The 25,408-nt window shown below is 44.4% G+C and overlaps 1 protein-coding gene across 1 annotated transcript in view; it reads right to left on the bottom strand.

The window, feature by feature from the left end:
- The window catches only part of LOC119456254 (uncharacterized), a 31,396-nt gene extending 18,199 nt beyond the window's left edge, over positions 1-13,197 (bottom strand). Inside the window, exons 1-4 of the mRNA XM_037717906.2 lie at positions 13,137-13,197; positions 8,971-9,063; positions 2,545-2,840; positions 1,393-1,485 (exon numbers count right to left, since the gene is read on the bottom strand). Coding sequence (XP_037573834.2) covers positions 1,393-1,485; positions 2,545-2,840; positions 8,971-9,063; positions 13,137-13,197 — 543 coding nt within the window. The remainder of the gene's footprint in view (positions 1-1,392; positions 1,486-2,544; positions 2,841-8,970; positions 9,064-13,136) is intronic.
- Between the last annotated feature and the right edge of the window lie 12,211 nt (positions 13,198-25,408).

Genomic DNA, 25,408 nt, shown 5'->3' with positions numbered 1-25,408 from the left:
CCGAAGTTGTCTGTCCGAGTATATACCCATAGAACGTGATCAGTGGCCCAAGTTGCCTACTAGGCCAGACAGCAAACAGCACTTACCTAGGGCGCTATAACGTAAATAGACTCCAAACTGTTTTGATTCCAAACTGTTTTGATTCCAAACTCCTGACCTCAAATTTACGTAACCACCGACGCAAGCATCGGGCGGTGACCCGCAGCGTTGTCTGAACAACCCAATTAAACACTCTCCTCGTTTATAGGAGGTCACCTTTGTTCGCTTTCAAAACCAATAACATTGTCTACACTCAGCGGTTTTTCTTATCTAATTGGCTGACAAGAGGCGAGGAGCACACTCTAGTGGAGAGGGTTTCGATGGGGACGAGCCAGCGCAGTGAAAATAGATAACCGCAGGAAAATGGTGGTGCCGGCTTCTCCGATTTGTCCGCTTCGCCTTACTTAGCTTGCGGCGGCTGGTCGAAAATCGCGGCGGCGTGCAACGGAAGGATAAGAATGCCACTAAAACGGATCCTCAGCAAAAAAGAGTTGGCAGAGCGATGCCGTATGCATGCCGAAAGGGCTCGATAACGTTTTACTGCCACGCAAAAAGGTTTATCATGCGCAAATAAATACATGCTCACCGGCAGGGGCGAGTAGTTAGGGCCTGAGCGATCGGCGGGCAGCCATCATCTATTCCTTTCGGAACGAGGCAGTCTGTGGTTATTGAAAAAAATTTTCAGTTTCGTTAGGCATATTATTGCATTTTTTTTCGCGTACACGTCACTTTGACGTGTGCGTTTTCGCTGTTTCGTGAGGTAGCGTGACAGACAGGCGAAGTGGGCGTAGCCAGAAAACATTGGACCAATAGCAGAGGGCTAATGGTGAAAAGGCGTCGAATCAGGAATGATTATTTTTCTCTTGTGCGGTTTAATCATGCGTAATCAGTGTGTACACGTTATATCAGATGGGGAGCTATCGCGGTTTTCGTGACGTCGCGTGACAGACAGGCGAAGTTGGGAGTGGCCCGAAAATGTTTTATCCAATCATGGAGGCTGATTGCAGAAATTGGAATCAAAGCAGTTTGGAATCATTTTACGTTATAGCGCCCCTGGTCGCCCCAAGTTCAATTTCCTCCCAGTTTGTATTGTGCTAGATCGGCCAACGTCCATCCAGAGTGGGTGATGTAGCTAAGGAAAGCTATCGCTTTAAAATTATACGCAATGGACACACCACGCACAGACACAAATCTAACTAAGGGATATGCAAAACTCGTTAAGGTATCTCGTTGAAACCAGTATTTTCCAGGACGGTTAAAGAATGTCTTCGTATAGCACTGCACACGCAGCCAGCACTATAGACGTGAGGCTCATTCCTGCCCCTTTACTTCGAATGAACTTCAGCCTCTTACCATTCCTTGCCTGAGCAACTCTTCCACAGCCATGGCGACTCCTTCTTCGTCTCCTGTCCTCAGGATGTATTCAGCCAGGTCAGTAGGGGTGTACTGCATGAAATATACAAGACAAAGACAACGTGTATTTATTTTCCTCGGAACCAGTGAAGCCTAAGATGTGCGCCCTTTGCTTACATATATTAGGGTCTTAGACTACAATTGACGTGTGCTACACAGATACCGCAATTGGGCACAGTTATGCCTTAACAGTTCATCGCAACATTTCAAGCAGTCAAGCTGCCTCACTTTACTGAAAGTATTATTAAACTACCTATGGGTGGTTATGGCTCTAGCATCACCTTAACACACCTGCTTTTACGCACCTAGTCCTGTACAGTTTCCCACAAGAACTTTAGCAGTGAATTCTATGCATTGTCTCAAGTAAATCACAACAACTCAAAACAGCGCCTTTGAGCTACATCCTAAAGCATTATTAATACTGTGTTGCCATGACAGTACAAGTACAGATGGCATTAGCACCAATCACGACACATTGTGACGCCATGATCAACCGAGAAGGACAGAACGCCTGCAGCAATGATCGACTGTGGTTTACATCTGTTGGATGCAGATATCGCTAGTGGCATTTATCTTTAAAAAGATCTTTTTGGTGCACTTTTTTCGCTGGGCAGCATTCGTACAGCAGAGAAATACCTTCAACCCACTATCTTTCAACACATCGTCGTAGTATGTCTCGACTACCCCAGGTATTCCCGAATACGTTATCGATATCACGGTGAAACATCGAAGATGAGACGTTCAGCTTAAGTTGAACTTTCTAGACCATGAGCCACATAGAACGCAGTTTCATCGTATTTGCAGCGTCACGTTGCTTATATGTATATTCATGCTACTGCCACGGCCGCTGGATAAAACAAAAGGTTTCTTTTTTATCCGGTGGCCGTGGCTACTGCTATGACACACATTACTGTTAACTACCAGCCTCTCCAGTAACCACATAGATTACATTTCTTCCTAATGAATATCACAGTGAACGCGTCGACGCATGCGGCGCCATGCAGCAAATACGCCGGATATGAGTTCCATGTAGTTGCACAGCAATGAGCCAAAGAATGAGCAGTGAACGTTTCCAGCGCCCGTTACACGCACGTCGGTACGGTCCGATTCCTCTGCGTTCCAGGAGTAAGGGACATAGTTCTTTTTCTCGACGGGGCCAGGACCCGGAAGAAGCTGCTGCTGCTGCTGCAGTTGCTGCTGCAGCTGCAGCTGCCTCTGCAGGTTGTTGTTGTTACTGGAGTCCTCGACCTTGGTTTCGTGGATGCCTAGCGCCGGCACGTCTAGTTGCGTGCGTGACACGCTGTGAGGCCGTTCACCCGGGCCGCGCTGTTCCAACTGCGAGCTCTCCTTGACGCTCACAAGCGTCGCTCCGGTCTTGGCGTCCTTCACTGCAAGCAATTGTAATTAAAGGGGCAATTTAGCCATGTGTAAAGTTCTATTATCGCTGCCGATTCAAATTTCACAAGGTGATTTCTCGTAGAACAGATAACTGGATATTGGATTCGTTAACATCAAGTACTATATAAGGTGCATTAAGAATTCTATGCCTTTAGGTAAAGCGTTATGCAAGTTGTCCAGTGAGTTCCTCAATCGGTACGCGGATAATGGTGGGCTCCTTAATGTGAGGGGGAGATGAGGACAGCTTCAGTGGGTGTGCTGGAAATGATACACATGAACAGAATAATCTTACCTGACTCCTTAGGCACCTGCGCAATAGAGTAGCCATTGTTTTTAAGGGGGGGGGGGGGGGGTGCACGTACTTGACCGAAGGTAAGAAGGATGAGGGGGGTGGGGAATAAAGGCTAGACAGGCCGCATAATAACACAGAAATTTAGAAGAAAGACACGTGCTCATTGCGAATAAGTTCTTTGCGAATAAGAAAATTCCTTGTGGATAAGAAATAATTATTTGCGAATACGAAATGTTTAGCGTATGATTGCTACTCCAGCGTTGGCGGATGCAGAAGGAAGGTCATTCTGGATACGCCAGAAAGATCTTAAATAAAAAGTGTATTTTATTTTCGTGCTTGTGTTGTAACTGCCTGATGGTGTTTTACATTCTCTTTCCTTAACTTTTACCTTTCTTATTTTCCCCTCCCCACGAGCAGAGTAGCAAATTGTATGCTTCCGTTCGCTTAAACATCCCGCCTTTCCCCTTATTCCTTTCTCTTTCATTTTATCTACACGTCTATGTCCTTTCTAAGGACAACTCCTGCGGGATTCTCCCTTTTTAAAAAGTGCGAAATCTATACGCCACATGCCTTCTTAACCGAGTACAACTCATAGAATTCCCGTGGATTATGTATGCACTCCTCAAGTATTTCTTTCGTCCGGTGGTGCCGGCTGCTACAACAATGGAGAGCCTGTATGCTGTGTTTATCCTCTTCCCCATCATGTCGCCTTGGTTTCCAGAAATCCCACGCGCTCTACACGTTTGGCATAAACACCAACGACGAAGACCCCTATTTTTTGACCACTGTTGCGGAGCGTGCCTTTCCGTCGCTCTGTGCTGTCAGTTGCTACCAAAAAATACAAACAGCAACGAAACTCTACCCTATGCGTTCGTCGACTGTCACGTCGCACTGGTTTCCCTTTGATAAGAGAAACCAGTGCCACGAAGAAAGGGATCGCGTGTAGCATGCTTGACATTTTCTCCTACACAAGCCCGAAGGAATCTGACATTTCTATATGTCAACAGTGTAAACCTCCCTAGTTTCTTTGTATTGCACTCTCATGCCGCACATGCGTGGAACGACACACTGTTTGACGATTTACATTCCTGACGTGCACTGCGGCCTTCGGCATAAACTCGTCAGCATACAACTCGTCAACACGTGGAAAGAGGTGAAAGAATAGACGAGCGAATTCTTCAGAGTCCGAATGCACAAAGCTTTTTGTTTGTAAGTGCTGTTCGCGGTTGGCCGATCACCTTCGCTAACAACATGTCCGACATCATGATTGGTTCCAATCTGCGCTTAAGAACAGCTTTAGCGTAAGAGCTTTTCCGGGAATACGGGCCGTGGTTTTCAAAAGTACTGCGTCCATCACAACAATGCATTTAAGCAACTATATTTTCTTTGAGCAGCGTCACGAAGCTTGACGTAAATATCTCCAAAGAATTCGGCGTCATTGCAGTGGACAAGTTCTACGACACAGACTAGCCAAAAAGGAAAGTTCAAGAAGGAAAGGGAAGCACCAATGTATTATAAGGCAATATATGTAATGCAAACACCAATGCAATACACCAAAACGGCAGTGGCAGAGCTTCCATTAGTGTGTTTTTTTTTTTTTTTTTTTGCTTCGTCGTATTTCTATAAGGGTTTATATTTCTGATGGGTCATCTGACCTCAAAGTATCATATGTTCGTTTTAGAATGTAGTGGTACAAAATTGAATGATTGAATGCTTTTGTTAAAAGAGGCGAAATCTCTTTGTTTTTCGCCTCCTACAAGCTTTCGTACGCAAAATGAATACGTTTTGAAACCCACGAATATTCGTGCTCAAAAGATGGAAACTAACTGTTGCGAGTGCCCTAAGGAGCTTTGATATCGCATTGGCCATAATTAAAAGCTCGCATGTGCAGTCCAGAATTGATGTTACTCTTGGAAATGAAGAATTTGCGGGTACTTCTGTGGAGCAAATATCCTGAACGGACTGATCACTAAACTACAAGGTGCCCTGTGCTCACTGCATAAGTATATACGCAGTTTTGAAACAACGCACTGAAGCAACATGAGACCCAAAGTTTAATCTGCTATGGTCTTACTCAAGTTTATTCTCTCTGTTTCTTTCTCAAACAAGTGTGCTATAGCTTGAAAAACTCGATCGTCTAGCGTCCATTGCGTAAACATGCAAGCGCCCATTGTTACTTGATATGAGCACAGTGAGAGAGAGAGAGAGAGAAATATGTTGGGAAAGGTAGGGAGGTTAACTGGAAGAGCTTTCGGTTTGCTACCCTGCACTCTGGGAAATGTATGGGGGAGAGAACGAGAGTAATAATAGCGGAGAGATAATGCAAAGGGGTGATAGAAATAGAAGAGGTGGAGAACCTCTGTGAGAACTATAGCCTCTCTAATAGGCCACTAGAACGTAAAAACTTCAATCAAAAGTACCTTGGCCGGATTGTGGTGTGACGACTGTATAAGCCGGCGTTACAGGACTGTCTGTATGTTCCACTTACTCAGTGGTCTGCTAAACCTAGTGATTTGCAACTATATGTCATGCCCACTTTTTGGTCGACTTCCTACACTTGTTATACACGAACGCGCACGTGACGACGAGCGATTAGCGATTGACCGAGTTTAACGTCCCAGAGCGAAACAGAGGCTATGAGAGAAACCGTAGTAGAATGTTCTGGATTAATCTAACCACTTGAGTTTCTTTAACATGCACACAGAACGAGGTACGCGAGCGCTTTGCATTCAGCAACCATATGAATTTGTCCTCCACAGCCGGGAATCGAGCAAGCGCCCTCGTGCTCAGCACTGGAATATCATATCCGCTGAGTCAATCTCTGTTTTAGCACATCGATTTGAGTTTATTAAACTGCCACCATCGGACCATATATCGGCGACAGCGTTGGGCCTCCCGCAAAACGCCAGCGACGTTGTCTGAGCTCCGCAATAACTTACAGTGCATGCATCAATGACGACAAGCGCCAAGCGACAGGCAATATACCGTGCTGGAATGAGCGTCACTCGAAGCAGTGCCACCGACCGATTCGCGCAGCAATAATTTCTGCCAACACTGTCGAGAAGCTTCATGCACCCGAAATAACTTGAGCAACTCTTCGTTCTTCCCGACTGTCCACGCGTGCTCTGCGTGACCAAAGAGGCCAACCGCCAATAAGAAGACCGCCATCGGCAGTTGGTGCAGTTTCACCCGAAGGCAAATCATTGAAAAGGTTACGCTGTCTCGCAACGTTTAGCGTAGGGAGCCTACGTGCAACGCTGTAGGCTCCCTATAGTTAAGCGTGATGAGGAGCACCGCCAGCGGCGTTACTGGCGTCGCACTTCGATGGTGCGTGAGATGAGACGGAAGGGAAACCACCGGCGTCTATCAGCGACCAAAGACAGGATTAGATAGATTTGGTTCGACGTTCGCAGCCCAGTGCCGCTTATATCAGTGCACGCACCGCGATGTGGCACGCACACAGCTGTCCTGTAGGAACGCTATTGAGTGCGCGTGCGCGCTCGTGCGATCAGCGGTATTCAAAACACTGTCATATATATGGCTCTGGCAGAGCCTATAGAGTGGAACACTTGGCTTCGTCGCTTTTGCAGCCAAACACACTGCACAAACATTCTAACACTCCATGCGCGAGCCACGCACGCTCGTTGATACCGTGAGAGCATGACGACGAGAATGGGCCTCGAGAGTCCATGGAAGCGCTATCGCAATAAAGGTTTGTTTTCTTTGTACAGGGTCGGCCACATCTAAGGTGAACACCTCATTAGTATTCAAGCCAGTAAAACTACGGCGTATATTCTACTTCACGAGTGAAATGTTCGTTATACGATGTGTAATCATGGTGTCGATAAACACAATACTGATGTTTCGAATTATGTACTGAACATCAGCTTCTATGATGTCTTGAATACTAATGAGGTGTTCACCTTAGATGTGGTCGACCCTGTACATCTACCGAGTTGTACATGGGTATTCTGAAACAACAGCGCAAACAACAGATCGATGGGAAGAATGTCGATGTTCAACCAAATGACCCCACATCAGCACTCTAATGCCTGCCTTAAGTTTGGTTTTGAGCCCAGCGCGTCAGTTTGAAATGAAAGCAGAAGCCTCCATTGCGCAATAAAGCGGTTGCAAGACTTCCGCCAGGAGGTGCAGTGGCCATATCGTATTTAAGGTCCTAGACTTTTTTTACTTAGGGACCTTAATCGTATTCCCCAAAAAGATGCAGGTTTTCAAAGGATACGCATCTTGCGGTTCTTTGTTCTTTTTTAATGTTTTTTTTTTTTGCTTTTTAAACTGAAACTAGATCTTTGCTAGAGTAATGCTGTAAGTGCTTAGACTCACGCAGTGCAGATGGATCAAGTTTAGCTATCTGATTCAGGCTAGCCTAGGATAGCAACCAGGTATCAATATTTGATACCGAGGATGGAAACATTTATTAATCAGGCTGGGCATTGAAAAAAACCGTAATGGTAAGAACATCAAGTAACGCAATACAGGGACCAAGCGGCAGCAGAATCTACATTATGTAAATAGTGTTGTAACAGGATTCTTTCGTAATGACACCGACAAAACGCATCCCCCCATTTGATATACAATGCAAATCTAAGGAGGTCGCATATCTTGCGGAGAAAGGCTGAGTTTCGCAAAGTGAAAACGCTCGCTGCGCGTATGCGCATTGTGTTGATGTATACTAAATGTACATCTGTAGTGTATTGTAGTGCTTACAACATTTATAATGGTTAATTTTACTATGCACGTTTATCTCTTACTGCCATTGTGTATCTGTACTGAATCTGTGGTGCTTCTGACGCTTAACATGAGTCACTTTATAAGGTCTGATTTTATAATGTACATTTTGTGTTTATATCTAATATTATTTGAAATTTGTGATTATGTGTCTTAACCTGTGATGTATGTAACTCATGAGAAAAGGACTAGTCGGCACCATATTTCGATGCCAACATCTCCTTATTTATTCATATCAATATTTAAAAAAACTAATAATGAGGGCTTTGAAGACGCGTGTGCTTTCATCACGCTCGAATGCGGAGGCAAAAAATAATGTGGAAAGTGTAAATTACGAAATACCATCATTACAAATAGAGCCAACTAAGTGCTACGATAGTCAAGAGCACGGTTAACTTAACGCGGCCAGAATTTCCCACAATTAAAAGCGTCACGATGAATTAATGTGGAAATTTAAATTGGAAGTCACTACCTGCCTTTCACTACTGGGTCATTTCGGACATACAAAGCAGCTGTTCATCTTAAAAAGTCGTCTATTTTTTACTCTATAAATATATTACTTCTAGGGACGCCGCCCACCTCGGACGATTTTAGCGTCTGCTCATTTCTCTAAATAAAGTTTATTCCTCCTCCTTCTAGGCTAATATGTTCTTGTGTCCGTTGAACCGTTCCAACATTACTCTAGCCGCTCAGGTTAAAAAAAACATTAATATATCAGCATAGGATAGACATTCTAGAAATTAAAAATCAGCGAATCTGTTAATTGCTCGAAATTGCGGGTGCTGGTTCAGAAATATTGACCAGACCAAGATGTGTCTAAGTGGTAAAATGAAACACAAAGTTTCGATGACTGGTTCACAGCTGATTCTTTAATTGTAAGCACCGTATGCATACTTCACAGCACCAAAATTTTAGGGGACAGTGTCGGTAAGGTCCAGTTACGCGATCTATAGGCAGCCTGATCATTGGGTTTTCTTTATTACTGAAGGCCCCTAAACATCCAAGGACATTTTTTCTTTCGACTTCTGTACGCTCATTTTTTTTAATGATGAAGAAAAATTATAGGCAAGATATCTTACCAGCTTTCTCCTTGTTACTTGAAGCTTGCACCTGGCCGTCCACGTTAACGATGCGAGACGACTCCGCCTCTACGAGTTTCGTCACCTTGGCTCCTGCGCAAATTGAACAGCTTCACTGTACAGCTGCCCAGTCTGCACTGCAAAGCTGTATCGACAAACCTTCACTTACTTATAGTTGTGCCAATGACTGCTCTTAACACACCTAGGGGGAGTTTCTATTCAACTCTCATGAACATAAGCAGCAGCTCCACTTGGCTCGATGGTACGGGATTGTACATTGACCTTGTGGAACTCAACGAGTTCCACGGTTAGTCACCTACATTCCCGGGCTCGTGATTTGAAGAAATGTCTTCCGCCTACGCTACCAAGGTCTGAAGAAACTCTGTTGTACCGGCTGTGGCTTTGTATCCACTAAGTCATATTTGTTTCTTATTGGATGAGTCGACTGCTTTAGCTGTGACGATTATGACGGAGCAGTCGCATATTTTTGTGTGTCTGCCCACGTTACAATAAGGAGAGGACGGTGCTGTGTAGAGCGTTACAGAATCTCGACATCCCAGCGACTGCGAGAACAAAAGATATTACTGCAGTGGTCACAACGGAAGTATGCGCTAAAATGCTAAAGTTCGCTTCCTGCTGTCTGCGGACCTGCGAGATAGACTGTGACAGTGACATTCGCCGCCTGAGGATTTTGTGTCCCAATTTCCGCTTCCCTATTCATCTATCTCTATCATCTCTACTATTCTCTCTCCCCATCTGTTGCTTTCCTATCCATATAGGCCATTTCCGACCGCCGTTCAGGCGTCAGCAGCCAAAGCTATAGAGAGTTGCAGTGCGGTCAGTGGTAATTTCTCTGCCTTCATTTTCTTTATTTAATTTATAGTATACAACCAACTGTCATATGTGCATCTTTATCTCTTCACGTCACTAGTCCCTTTCCTCACGTACGGGGTAGCTAACCAGGCTTCTTTCTAGTTAACCTGCCGGCCTTTCCTCTGTTTCTATCTCCTTTTCTAAACAGTCAGGAAAAATAAGTTGGCGTGTGCAGTAATGCGATAACTGAAGCACAAGACACATGAAAGAAACATGAGGGGGGAAAATGATATTTCGAATGTACTGCATTCACGGCGGTTCTTTTGCCCCCTCAAAACGTGAAAACACTCCGCCCACGTGGTTGCGCACGACGTGGCGATCTTAAGGCTTACGAGAAATTCTGGAGAAATCTCATGCGCAAAAGGAAACCTTATATGGGGCGCAACTCCGATTTCTCCGTTCAAATGTTGCATATTAATCAAAGAATCTCTCTCATTAGGCCACCACTCGATCGATTTGAAGTAAATGCATTTTGTTGAAAAGGAAACTCGAAATTATAGTGAAAAACGGAAGGAACATTCACGTGCACGAACGTAATTTTTAGACTTAAAAAAAAAAAAACCTGAACGTTTCAAAGCAGAAATTGAAGCCCCACCAAGTTCCATGATCATTTCACAATACCGTAAACAACACTTGAAGTGAACGAAATGACATCGTACAGTTTTGGGTCAGTATTCACAGAAATGTTCTTACACAACAACTGTTCACCGCAATAGCAAGTATGCCAGTTAATCCTGATATTTGACATACCATTAGCGGAAGTGCCCCGCCAATGGTAAACAGCTTTTACAAACGAACAGCTTTGTGAATTCGGCCCTAGGATAATTACATGTGTCCGCACAATAAAGATACTGATAAAAGTTGTACCATTCCGTGATGCTTTCGGCCTTTCTTTCGAAAGGACACCGCTATTATTTTGAAGGGGCAGGCGTTATCGGGCAGGCTCGTCTTCGGGAATTCGGACGTGCTCCGAAGCGAACGCTGCGCGCTTCAGTAAATGACATTTGCTAGACCGTCTTTTTTAAGCCCGCGGAAAAAGTCACGACTAGTTACACTCCAGCAATGAATGTTCTTTTGTTTGAAAACGTTGTTTGGCAATGCACTCGAACAAAGTTGTTCTAATAAGAATCGCCGCCGCTCCTTTGTCACACATGTTAGTAACTCTCCTCTCGGCCCGAGTGCCGCCGCTCCCGGCTCAGTTCGACTTCGGTCGATTGGCTTCGGCAAACAATGAAGCCCTTCCAAGAACTGCTTTCCTTAATCAACGCTCCGCTTCTTCGGCTCCTCTTGTATACCTTCGGAGAATAAATTACGCCGGCTTCTTCATGTGCCTCGTTTATATTCCATTGCGCTTTCCTTCTTACTTCGACATTACTGAGAAAACTTTCGTCATTCAAATTTTCAGGAAATCTACAATATAGGCTAGAATTTTGAGTTCCGTTAGTCAAGTCTACCGAGAATACAGAGCTACTCAACTACGGCAGTTGAGATGCAGCGACCTAACAAAATAGAGAGAAAAAACTACGCGACTATGTTTTTGAAGGCAAACAAAACTACGCCACTCATGCGGCATCCTTGTTTTCTGCGATAACTGTGCTTACAGAAGCACATCAGAACAATTTAATGCTTATTATAACGCGTTTACACCCTATTATGATGTCTATAGAGACAGCTCATTCACTGAAATTTTCTCTAACGAATGTTTCAGTGGAACTCCGGGCCCTAGGACTCTGCCAAGCAGTCGCAAAGTGGTACGTCTAATCGCCTCGCCATACTGCGTCGAGCTGCATCATCATCATCATCATCATCATCATCATCATCATCAGCCTATATTTACGTCCACTGCAGGACAAAGGCCTCTCCCTGCGATCTCCAATTACCCTTGTCTTGCGCTAGCTCATTCCAGCTTGCGCCTGCAAATTTCCCAACTTCACCTCACCTAGTTTTCTGCTGTCCTCGACGGCGCTTCCCTTCTCTTGGTATTCATTCTGTCACTCTAATGGTCCACCGGTTATCCATCATACGCATTACATGACCTGCTCAGCTCCATTTCTTTTTTCTCTTAGTGTCAATTAGCATATCGGCTACGCCGTTTGCTCTCTGATCCACACCGCTCTCTTCCTGTCTCTTAACGTTAGGCCTAACATTTTTCGCTCCATCGCTCTTTGTGCGGTCCTTAACTTGTTCTCGAGCTGCTTAATATACTCATTTTAATTGAACAGCCGTGAGCAATGGTTAAAGCGTGTTGGTATCAAATGGAATGTCTTGTCTTTGAACGCCACTCAGCGAGAATGGTTTCTTATTTTTCTGCTCACCGGCACCTTAAATGACAAAACAATCTGATAGCTAGGCATCTTCCACAAGGATCACATTTATTATCTCATAAATTGCACTAATTGCCTTATTAAATTATAACTTTACGGCTCATATTCGAATTTACGAGATGTAGCTGGTGTGTTCGCAAGGCGGGACCACTTGGAACAAATTTTCAGGATGATATCAGCTTCGAGGTATTAATTTTCAAAATGTGCGACAAAATGCATTGGCATTGCAGTCATTTTCGTGCTTCAATTAAGCGCATAAATCGTTTTCTTAAAAAAGTAAGTGGAACAACAGCGCATTTTTAGGGCGAGCACGTATGGCGCATATCTCGAAACCGGTGTCATCTTCTGAATTTGTTTTAGGTTTACTTTTCAAGCTCACCGGTTACAATTTGTTAATTGTAACCTGTGCCTTAAATTAAATAGTAAAAACTTAATTAGTGATATTCTGTTAGTTATGTTTTACGAATTTGAGTACTCACGGAAGTAATGTCTGCCTCATCGAGTAACTTAGTTCAAAGGTTATAATTGTGGTATCTACCACAGGCAATTTTTAAAATTGGGCGAAGCTAAAAAGAAAACCAATGTATCTAACAGGACAATACAGGCGTAAGATGTCCTGAAACTTGAACTTGTAATGGCATATCCGAATGGCTGTTTCAAAGCGCCTTGGCTGTAATTCGCTCAAACCTGCCTGAATCGGCACCCTTGTGCAGAAAAATGTATCTCCCATCTCTGACTACAACCTCTCCAATTTACTCAAGGTAAATACAGTACTACAGCGGCAATAATTTTCATTCTTGCATCGTGATTGCAAAAGTCAGGAACAGAAGTGTCCATACGAAAGTATAATAAAGAAGCTTCTAAAGAAACACAAAAATGCATGTGCATTGCCGTACCAGACTTGTGGAAGTGCTTTATGTAATACGGGCACCAAACGATACATGCACACAGAGTGAAAACCCCACTTACCTGTTGCTTTTCTAAGCTGATCTAACTGTTCAACTTCGTCAGGAACCTGAAAAAAGTACATGTTGAATAACCTAAGTAGAGTTAACTCGCCAGGTTTTTATGCAATAATAGCTGAAAAAATACAATGAATATTTGACAATGTAGAATATTTGACAATGTAGCAATAGAAGCAATATTTTCAGTGAAGCAAATAAAAAAAACAAAAACATAAGCGACAGAAGTAACGTGCATGTAGAGAGATCGGTAATTTGACAAATGGGGCTTTTACTAAAGGTAATTTGACTGAAGAGGAATACTCACGTGCTCTCCTGCACCAGATAGCATTAAACAAAAAAGAAATAACCTGTGAGCAACTATCTCTAACACCAAGTCTAAAGTTAAACGCACCGCTAGAGTATCAATTCAAACACAGAGCAACTGTGAGACAAAATCCACGACGTTTTTTTTTTTTTTTTTTTTTTTGTACACACATGCTCAAAGAACATATTTTGGTTCACAAATGTGGTGCTGGCTACTGCTTTGCTTATAAAGGAGAAGTTTTTTTTTTTTTCATGTGATCACATATGCTCTTGCCAGTGGCGTGGTGGCGTGCAACAATTTTAAGATACATGCTCGCCTTCTTCGTTTGCTTCGCTTCTGCAAGTCAACAGCAGTGCTCGAGGAAGTGGAGAGCTTTTAACAGATCATGACTGCGAAAAGGTAAGGCGCTCAGAAAGTTATCATGTTCGTCTCAAAAACCAGCTTGTCAGTATCAATTTTAAATTTGTGAAACCGCGGTATGCAGTCAGAGAGCACTATTAGTGGTCTTCTCCGATATGATCACATGACAATAGATCAAAAACGAATACTTCACTTTGAATGCAAGCTTTTTCTCTGTACTCCAAAATCGCACGTAAAGGACATACATAAAAATCGCAAAACTTTGCCACTCATATAAAAATAACAGCCATCGACAAAACAGCAACTTATGCACTTCCGTGTTCAACAGGCCTTTCAAACTCCAGAACATTATGCTCTTTGTTTTTGTTTCCCCAGCCTTGTTGCGCACCACTCCGTGCTATAACGCTTTGCTCTGTTCAGGGCAAGTTTTCAGCGCTGCGTTTAGGGAAGTTCTTTTGGATTGATTTTTTTCTTTTCTCGGATGCAATCCCCGTTAGTGGTTTGAGTCAGCAAAAAAATATTGCACCTCAGACATTTTAAATCGGCAGTTCATATTATACACCTACAAATTGGTGCGCCTTCCCGAGAAAAATAAAAAGATAGAAAAATAATCGTGAGGCCGTATGTCATAAAAGAAGATCATTCTTGCCCTTGTATGTCGCTTGAGCGTCTTTTGAAATTTCCTTTTTTTTTCCGGCCGGAGGACAGCGAGCAATACCTTTACTGCGATGATCATTGCGCAGTCCTTCCACAAGAGCAATACATGACAGAAGTATTACCTAACACTTGCAACTCAGCTGAAAATGAGGGAAACTAAGAGGATTATGGTGCACGCGTAAGTAACTCTTCCGCAGAAGAAGCAATTTCTGTTGATTACTTCAGCTGTTGAATTACGTCCGTGCCAGCCATTTCTAAATATATTTATTTTCAAACTAAAGTGTGCCCGCTGTTATTTCCAATATAAACGGGAAGCAGTACAAAAGCAAGCTTAAGAAAAGTGAAAACGTTTCTTTTTTGTTTTTCAGTGGCGCGCTGTCAGGTATAACCTGCTTGCGAAAGAACGTTCCACTGAAGTAAATGAAAAAGAATCGGCATGAAGTTAGCTCGAAATCATTGTGCAATTCTTTCTCCGTCGTTTCACTTTACCTCTACGTATGTCGACTGCACCGGAATAAGGTTCTATAGCATGTCCTTTCAGCGGAAATGGAAAGTCAGCTGGCTTTTGTGAAAATTCTAGGTCACAACATTTCATTATCTACTCAACGAACACTCACCGGTTAGCTACCACATGACCCAGTTCCGCAAGTAAAATGATAAACTTGCAAGCGAATGCGAAACTGATCAGACTATATGAGGAATATGATAGAGGTATTATTTGTTGCGCTTCTTTGAAATTGGAAATGAGCGCCCCGTATTTTGCTGCGAACTGCTGAATGGATGGAGTGGTTAATTTCAATAATCGACATCCCTAATTCATTTAGCCACTTACCATTGTGGCGAAGCCGACGTCATATTGTACTTATTTGTCAAAATCAGTCAATCAATGAATCATTGTACGAATGAACACAGAAGCGAAGGTCGTGCGTTATTTCGCAGAGTGTGTTCTGATCTAATCTGTGAAGTTTCGCTGAACTAATTGCTGAATCAGCTGCGAGAACTTTTTGCACGAAACACAGGCGTACCACACGGTACCTACCTACTAAATTCCGCACTCATATTCTCTATCGGCAGGCCTACACGTATCAGATGGAAAATATTTCTTCTATCGCCCCTTATTCTGCTGTTCTCTTAAAATCATGGTGCACAATGGCACCGCGAAGTCAGTCGGTGCTGTGACATTGAAGCGGCCCCTTCCGACCTCTTTCATCAGTTCATTTTATTTATTTACTCTCAGTGCCTTTCGGCATTGCAGATAGGAGTGGGAGGAAGAACAAGGGAGACGTTACAAGAGCTTATCACATAATGATGATTTGAACAATGGTGGAGACGGTGGAGGAACTGGCATTGCATGCCAGTTCTTGGCACAAATGAAGTGTAGTGCTATCTCGTTGAGCACTTCAGTATGCCGACTTTTGCCAATGACTATACTGGCGATCACCCATTATTTTTTAAATTTATTTCTATTTCATACACCGAAAGCAGCTTCAGGCAAAAGTTGGATTCCGTTCGTTGTAATACCGATAGCGTGAACTGTAGGACAAGGAGACGAAAGCTCTAACACAAGAGCTGAGGCGCCGCATCTTTTCCTACTTTGCAAACATTTCAACGCTCTACGTCTTAACTATTGTCAAAAAAAAATGCAATGGGAGAATCCCATCCGATCTTACTCACCATTGCTTGAATTCACTGGGCCCTTATATGCAAGTGTGCCTATTATCTGCTTGAACAAACACGAACTGCGGCAGCGTCAGTGCGAAAAGGCTGGTGTACTTAAAGTTTGGTACTCGCTAAGGAAATCCAGGAAGTCTAAATTACGCCAGAGCTCTAAAGTACGGCATTCCTTATAAGACACTCTGCAGTTTCGGAAAGTTAATTACCCCCCCCCCCCCCCGGTTAAATTTTCATATGGGAATAAACAGTGCTTCCTCGCTTGCGTCTGGGCGTTAAAATTTAGGAACAACAGAACACCTCCCAGCTATACTTCCTGACCTTAGAAGATAAAAGGCGTGCATTCAGCACCGCGCCAAACCAGCTAGGCGTATGATCTTTCTCACAGAATGATATCTCGGGACCACGGTATCACATATCGCAACTGGCTGCAGAAGGCCACAAGAGCGCTGCTGCGACTCTTGAGAACAATCGGGCTGAGCAGTTAGCTGTGACACAACGCTGAGATTTCTAATATGGCCACTCCAGCGCACATCAACGCTTGACTTTATTTCTTGCCATCTCAAAATTTTCTTCCGACCCTTCAACCATCCAGTCCAGGGTAGCCAACTTGACGCAGTCCTGGGTAAACTCTCTCTCTTTTATTTATATTTTTCACGCTGTGCAGTGGATGTTTCGATATCGGATAGCCGGCTGCATTAAGAATTGTTTCAGGTTATGCGTCCACAATACTTAAAGCCCTCCCTTAAGTCTGCAGCAGGCATACAAAATAACATATACGATTATCGTGCGCAAAACTATGTTATTGCCGAGACCGAACTGGATTTCAAACGCCGGCTGTAGCATTAATCAAGTGTCCCATGTTTTTTCGCAATGAGTTTCGTCTCCTCAGCTCCTAAGTAAAAAAAAATATTTTAAAAGCCGCTTTTTTATAGAGCTTTCGTGAAGTTATTGTTTTTCTTTAATATTTTAAAAGAAGCTCGTTTTCTAGAGCTGTTCCAGAAGATAGCCGTCGGCCTGACGTCATAGCTAGCACAATATTAAGTCAAGGTAACCACGCAGTCACGGACAGTTCTTACTAAACACATGTTCTGCTACCTTCACTACATTTATTTTTTCCCCTTCGGGATGAGTGTGTTCTCCAACTAGACCTCGCAATGCAAAAAGAAGAGACATTATAACGTACACTTTAATAAAAATGTAACCAATTAACGGGTCAGAAGACGCGCTTATCGGCAGCCGTTGCGGTTGTCATTAATTACCTTCGAAACAGCCCGTCTTGCTTGTTTGTTGCTAGTCCGCCCACTGGGCCGCCGTTTCATGCGAGCCGCGCTAGCACTGCACGCCCAGTTCTGACGCCAGACGCGGTACGTGTTTCCCCTATTCTGTTCCTCTCCGCGGCGATGGAAACGCTCTTACCAAATCAGGTTACTGCATTTAGTGGGTGACGTCGAAGGTCGCCTTATCAAGCTCCGTTCCGCTCTCCATGATGTACGCGGTCCCACTAAGCCCCGCGTCCCTTCCCCAAAATATTTATTTTTCCTTGGTTCCCGGCATCAATTTCGCCTCATCGCTGTGCAACGAGCCAAGCTACGCCGGGAGACCTAATAACGCTTCCATGCGGCCCCGCAGAGTAGTTAGCAGGCCTCGGGGGATTCGAGCGTGGTGGATCGTTAATCCCCCCCCCCCCCCCCCCTCTCTTCCACTTGGTACTGCCACTCTCCGCACACACCCACCCAAAATGAGACTGGATATATGGAGGGCAACACTCGTCGTATCCTCCTGCTACGGCGCCGACGAGACTCCTTGCATTCGAAATCGGGTGCGGTTGATTATCCTGCAGAAATGTCGGTCTTCATTTCAACCGCCCGTAGGATTACAGAGTAAATGGAAGCCCCCATCTTTTGAATAACTCTCGGCAACAGTTATAGGGGGAATAAGGGTTAGGGGTTCTGCGGCGTAGCACCGGTGCAATCCTGCGTGGGCTTGTCGTTGTAGAGTGAACTGGCTGCCTTTCACAGCTGTTCTTAATCTCCATCTCAGCTCTACCCCACTTGATATCCCCCCCCCCCCCCCCAACTTTAGCTATGCGCACGCGTCGCTCACTCATGATTATAATTGCGCCGAGCAAAATAAAAGTTACAAAGCAATAGTTTCGTGGACGAAGTAACGAGAGAGCTTTCGCGTATGGCCATAGACAAATCTACTCCGGCCATATATTAGGAAATTCCACATCAACCACAGCAGGCGATTAACTCGTCCGCCGTCAATGTTTATATTGAAATACCCTCGAAACAACACTGTTTTTCTGCTGAGTGAGTGCTGCCTTAATGGCACGCCGATGGACCAAGTGAAATACCACAGACAATTTTGTCATAATTGATCTTTCCATCTTTATTTTCATACTTACACACAGTACATCTATTACTTTTCAGAAATACGTTTCCTGGTTTAGTCAGAAGAACTGAACTTTTATATAAGTTTTCTGTTGTGGCGTCCGTTACCACTCGGCACTCTGAATGCCTCAACGCGGTGCGAATGGCAAGCCTTTCAACGTCAAAGAATGAACAGTGCGAGAAAGACTCGAGATTGTTCATGAAGTTATTTTCTGTTTTCCCAGTTGCTTAAAAACGTTTTCCAGGCCGTGCTTCATGCAAGTTCTCTGCGCAAAATGTTTGGGCGCTGAAAAAAAAAATGCGACATACACGAGAAAAAATTGGCTGAAGTTTAACTCTTGTAAACCTAGTTATCACGAGCGAAATGTCTGTTTGGCTTGGTTTTGCCAAGACTATGCGCACAGTGTTTCATTAATGCACGCTTCCGCGCCTGGTTTAGCTACTCCATAACGTGCTAATCTGGCCTCCCTTTGCTCCGGTGTTTCAGCAGTCAACTTTGCCTTTGCTTGGGATTTCGCAGCCTGCCGTCTAGCTACATCTACTAGATGATTAGATTCAGCCCGTCGCTTGCACTGAAGCGCACGCACAGACCTCGCACGCACAGACCCCATCAGTCGCGCCATGCATGGCGAGACTGAGTGACTGAGTGACCAAGCCTGGCGGCTCGCGCTCCGGCGACTCAAGGTCAATGCGACGCGATGAATGACCTTGCGAGACATGGCGTAGTAGAGCTTTCGCTCTAAAATAATTCTGGGGCTGCATTCACAAAGGTTTTCTTTCGTAAATACTCTGCCATAGGCCGGCTCTCATCGCTAATAATATGTTCAGGAACAGTATTGGCTGCCAGTTGCTCTTATGAACGCGTTTAGCTTAAACGCTTTTTTTGTGTGAATGCGGGCCCCCTAATGTTGGGAGACAAATCTGACATTTACTCAGTCGGCGAGTTGCATACCCAGTTACTTCACGCAGAGATACAACATAGGGCGCATTTGATAACAGGAACAGCTTGGCATTAGTTCTGAACTGATCATTTAAAGCGATTTCTGTTTAAAGCGTGTCGATCTCAAAATAATTGTGAAGCTAAAAATTGTGCCATTTAAATTGTGCCATTTCGTTCTATTAGAAACCGCCGGAGCGGTTTCTAATAGAACGAAAGAAAGAAAGTACAATTTCAACTAGGTTAAAATAATATCAGAAAGTTTCCTCGCGTTCATTGTTTATATCTGACTTTTTTATTTATTATCATTATTTTTTATTTCTATTTTTCAGGGAAGAAAATTTCAGCGATCGCCCAGCTTCGGGCGATCGCTGAATCTACAGCATTGCTGTGTACTGTGTCTTCGCCGCATAACACAAAGTCATCCAATGAAGACAGGAAGCACAGCAAGGTTGGAGACTCAAATTACGCTATATCGGTTTTTGTATTTTTTATGGACATAAACATTAAAGAAAGATTTAGGCGCCTGTAATGGTAGGGGCTACTTCTTTTCACGTAACATAATGATAAAAGAATATCGTAAAATAGGAAGTAGCGTCCCAGGTTCGGGAAATCCAGCGCGGTAGTTATACATGAGAGTAAACGAAGTCCACATATACCCCTAGAAACACTGGAATGTACACGGACGACCTCTATCCTACTTCTCTCCCTCTCCCTCGCTCTCTAGTTCAAAGAAAACTGAGTGCCTGAAATACCTCTAGAGTAAATTTCAATGCATCTTGCTATCCTCTGCGCATCTACCATTTTATCATATAAGACATGCCAGGAAGAAACTATCGATGATGTCAAGCCGTTTGCTGTACAGCAATGTGACTGGCACAAAAAGTGATTCGGGCACTAGTATACAGTACATGAAGTGCACCGTTTAAAGAGACCGCTTATAGTGTCCCTGTGCATCATCTCACGTGCACTCAGTGCTCACTCTCTCCCTCCTTTTATCTTTCTATTCCCCCTTTCCATTACCCCATTTGTAGGGTAGCAAACCGGACGCTTGTCTGTTTGACCTCCCTGCCTTTCCTCTCCTTGCTCTCTCTCTCTCTCTCTCTCTGGCTGGATTCATTTCACAACGACGTTTTGCTTGACGCTGGACCGAAAACCTCGCCGCGTGTATTACAGCTTGCCTTAATTTTTTTTTTTTCCTTCTGAGCAGGCATTCTTTCCGACCCACGCGTGGCGACGATCGAAGGAGTGGCTTGCGTCATGAATGCGATTGCGCGGAATTCTGTGGAAATTTCTCTCTCAAAGACTAACCGAGCGGCGCTCAGTCCGCCGAATGGAAACGCAGCAGCGTTCGTTCCGAAATGTTTGTTTTCCTCAATGGCTCTAACTAGGCCTGCAAGTCTGGCGGCGATATATTGCGCAGCCTCACTGACTGCAGCGTGGGCGGTGAGTGACTTTCGCAACTATTTTTGTCATCGTTGTCGCCGAGCTCATGCGAGCGTGGTCAATGTCTTTTGGTATATAGTCTCATTGCCACGAACGGCTTTCGTCACTACCAAGCCGACAGCCCTCCAAGCGCGGAGCAGTTGTGCGTGCGCCTCTTTATCCGCGCCGACGCACAGTGGTACCGTTCTTTATAGCTGACCCATCGTTATGAAATGAGCGCCACGTGAGATATGTTCAAACCGCAATGACAAAATCGACACGCCCTTTTATGGCCGATCGTGCCTTTTAAAGGGAAGCTGTAGAGGCTGCTGATTTGAAATACCTATACCCTGCGTTTGAAGGCTGCTGCCTAGGCTGATGCTACGATTGCTTCGAAAACCGAGAGTCAGCTGCTCTTTTTGTGACGTGCATGCTTTAGCTACTGATCGTTTCTTCTTTCTTTTCAAGATTGAAGTTATATTTGTCAGTTTGAAAGACAGAAATAACTAAAGAGAAATGAAAAAGGGTTACTTAAAATAGTGGAGATATTGGCTCCACTAGTCGAAACCAGATACTGCAAAACCATTACCTCTACAGAGTAACGTGACTGTTTGTCACGAAAGAAATAAGATAAGGCAGAAAATATCCTAGTTTCGCCATAAGGGCGAAACTGTGATGTTTCCGACTCCCATAAGGGCGAAGCAATGAATGCGATAGCAACCTGTTAGAATAAAAGTTGTCGCAGTTTCACCTGAAAGGCGAAGCATCAATTGCGATAGCAAACTTGTAGAGAGCTATACGGAGTAATGATATTAGCTTTATCAGCTGTATAAACTTGGACATGCAGCAGCATCGGCAACACGCAGAACTGTTGTCGACGCCATCGGCGTTTTGCCCGCGTTCGCTCAAAATGCGTGCGGCGTTGGTGACTGTTGCCGGAGCCTCTGATATAAATAGGCACTGCGTTCCGCAGCTAAACGTCGCCTCCCTTCCCTCCCCCTCCCCCACGGCCTCTCGCTCGTCGGAAGAAGGCGCGTTTGCTCTACATACATGGTGATTGTGAAGGAGAACAGAGACGCCTACTTCTGCAGCCCTTAAGCGAGCACGGCGCAGAACGCGCGTTTGTTCTCCGCCGTGCGTTCACTCCCCGTGAAAGACGCGCCCCTCGCGCCCTTTCACTCGCACATACAGCGTTCGGCGCGCGGCGACGATTTCTTCTCCAAATGACGTCATACGGAACCTCACGGCGACGGCGACGGCGACGGCGACGCCGACGGCAGAAATCTGCTTTTGAGTGTCCATATAATTGTTATCGCAATAATACATGGGTGTAAGACTAGTAGCTGTAGTATCAGTATGAATTGACGTAAACGTAAGCTGACTAAGTAGAAACAAGCTGTTGTGCTAGGGGTCCTCTGTTTGAACCCTGCCATAGGACAATTCCAGGTATCTTTATTAATTAAAGCCAACGTCTTTCTTAGCGACTTTATCACCACTTTTCCGTATCGGGTACGTTTCAAACCTCTCACCTGGGCCGATCCCGGAGGTTGTGCACAGTCATGCAAATAAAATTACATCGTTTCCAGGTTTGATCTCTGTTATTGTTTCGCACTTTCATTATTTAAGTCTGAGCATATTTAAGATAAAAGGCATACTCTGTCGGTGTCTTGTTTCACATTTGTTTGTGGGCTGCCATTATCAGAATTCTGAGGAATTCTGTAGGTCAAGATTGTAAGTCAATGTAAGTAAGTCGATGTAAGTCAGAATGAAGTCAAGAATGTAAGACCTGGTATGAGCAACTTTGGTGATAGAATGGTGTGGCAATATAACCCGCATATACCGCATGCCATATAGCAAGGTGTGGCGTATAGCATAAATATACCTAAATATATACGAAACCTCACGGTGACGACGACGGTAAAAATTCGCTCGGAGTGTCCACATAATTGCTATCGCAATAAAAGAAAATAGCAATGTCCATAAAACTCAAGCTATCCCCAGCACAATCTATTTATACTGTTCACAATATGTAAACCTCTTATGTTTGCTAATGCGCAACGACAGAGCTATACCGTTTAGCGATGGAAATTGCACCTGACGACCGGGTAGTGTGTAGTCCACGAACGAAAGTGTGACTGTCGCAGATTTTCGTAGCCAAAAGAAAGTTCCTTAGAGGGACCAGTCATTTCTCGGACCTTGACTGTCACTGCTCCGGCTCAGCGAAATCTTTCTTTTTTGAGAGACAACCATTAAAAACCGCCCCTAGTTTACTGCTCAAACAAATTTCGTTTCGAGCTCCATACCCACGCAATCTTCCGCCAAATACAACACGACCTTTACCTAAAGTTGGCAACAATGAGCAACCGAACTCGTAGAGAACATACCACTACCGTGATTCCTTAGCGCCAACTCGTACCTCAAATGCGTTTGCGCGTGGAATGAATGAATGAATGAATCTTTATTTCAAAACTAGTCCTCCATTGTGCCGTCAGCTTTACATGGTTGGTAACATTTATAGAACAAAGCGGTCAGGTCGCGGCAAAAAACACTTCATGTTTAAACGAAAAATTCACTAAGTGATGATCATGATGATGATTTGGGACTAATTCTTTTCTCGCGAGAGGGGAACAGACAACACAAAAAGAAGGAACCCGAAGAATGCTTCTCTTGCCTTCTGCTTTCCTTCTTTTTGTGTTCGACGTCTGTTTCCCGTCTCGCGAGAAAAGAATCAGTCCTTAATATTGACCCAACTAGGCCCCCAAGATGTTCTGCTCATGCTGATGAATTGCTCAAATAATGTCTTCGTTAATTTTTTAATTGGTCCTAGCCGTCTTCCATATTACGTTTAAAGGATTACTGTAAATTACATCCTTCGGTGGCGAGTCAGTGGTTGGAAATTTAAAATAATCCCCGACATTCTTAGACAATGTCAGATCTTAAGGCTATGATCTGCATAGAAGGGTAGCTTTGACGCACCCTGATGGCTAACCAATGCGCCATTGAATATGTCTTTAGAAGTAGAGACAAATGAGGGCGTCAATTAAGGTCCTTGGGAGGATAAAATTGGGGCGACATCGAACTCAGTCAAAGACCACTGAGAAATGTTACGAAGGCATTTGACTGAACATTACGTCACTGAGTAAGACACTGAAAATGTGACACATACGTGTGCGTGACGATGTGAATGCCTTTCGTAACGACAAGAAGTAAGCCACCGCCACGGCCCTCTGTTCGGTCCCTGCGATATACTGCGTATCGTTCGTTATCCCCGAAAAGTTCTGAGTGATGAATGTCATTTGAAAGTCACGTTCCAGACAGAGCTATTGTATGGGCTGAACATGCACCGATTGTGGATGATGATTATTTTATAGACTCCAATAACAACACCCTATTTGAAAGCGCTTTCGCTTCTACTTACGCTTTGTTAGTATATATTTTGAATTGTACGCCAGAGATCGCGCATTCGATTACACTTGAGCAGAAACTAAACAACAAAAAAAAAATTGCACGTGTGCTTCACGTGGTATGTAAGCATTATGCGTAAAAATGTGCAATCGCAAATTAAAGTCGAATAATTTTTTTATCCGTCTACGGGGCTCAAAACAACGCGGACGTGTGCTTTATGACCGCGCAGTTTATACATAAATGTTTTGGTACAAGTGCGAAGTTTCGCTGTGGAAGCACGGAACCAATGCGGTCTTATCGCGACCCCACAGCTTTGATAATACTGCAGCGAACTACCGAAATAGACTCTTTCATCCCTGAGTGGCGTTCGGCAAACTAGTTAGATCCGCTTGATCCACAGAATCGATGGCAATCAGCTGACACGCCGTCCGGGAATTCTGAATACCGTCCTAGGAAGAGCTTATGCGCGTGCCCTGAACCTGTCATTAAGACGATCCAGTTTGCAAAGAGCCTCTATACGACCCCTACACATAGTCCGCGGGCAGGTATTCCTCATTATCCATTGTATTTGTGCGGAGACCAACTGCAGAACAAACACTTGCGAGGTCAGCTTGTTCAGCGACGTGTGTATGGGCTGTCGAGAAGGCATCGAACAGGAACGGTGTGCTAGGAAATGCCGCAGGTCGGCTGGTGCACGAACCTTGATCGATTCTCTTCCCGAGCCTGCGGCGGCAATCATTCCGTCCGGGGCTTCTTCTCCTCTCGTCGTTCTGACGGTGGCGATGAGTTGTGCCGGCCGCATTTTAATTGCGTTGGTCGCAAAGAACGGCCCGAGAATTTGGTTAGAAGGTGGAAGATTTCTCTAGTGCGATTGGAAGATCCATATTACTTCTTTATTTATTTCTCCCTTCCTTTTTCGAAAGAGGGTGCGCAGGGCTTCTGTCCCGGACGGCGTAGGAATCGGCGCCAGCCAATTTCCTAGCAATCGTTACTCCTCTTAATAAGACAACCTGAGCGCTGGAAATATATAAGTGTCCTGTATTCGGCGTGATCGATTTCGGTGGTATTGGAAACGGTGAAGTGAATGATTAGGCAGGCCATTTGTATTACCGTGGTTCTCT

The sequence above is a fragment of the Dermacentor silvarum genome, chromosome 6 (genome assembly GCF_013339745.2).
Source record: "Dermacentor silvarum isolate Dsil-2018 chromosome 6, BIME_Dsil_1.4, whole genome shotgun sequence".
Classification (NCBI taxonomy): Eukaryota; Metazoa; Arthropoda; class Arachnida; order Ixodida; family Ixodidae; genus Dermacentor; species Dermacentor silvarum.
Note: the sequence above shows the minus strand (reverse complement) of the source record. Positions and strands in the feature narration are given on the sequence as shown.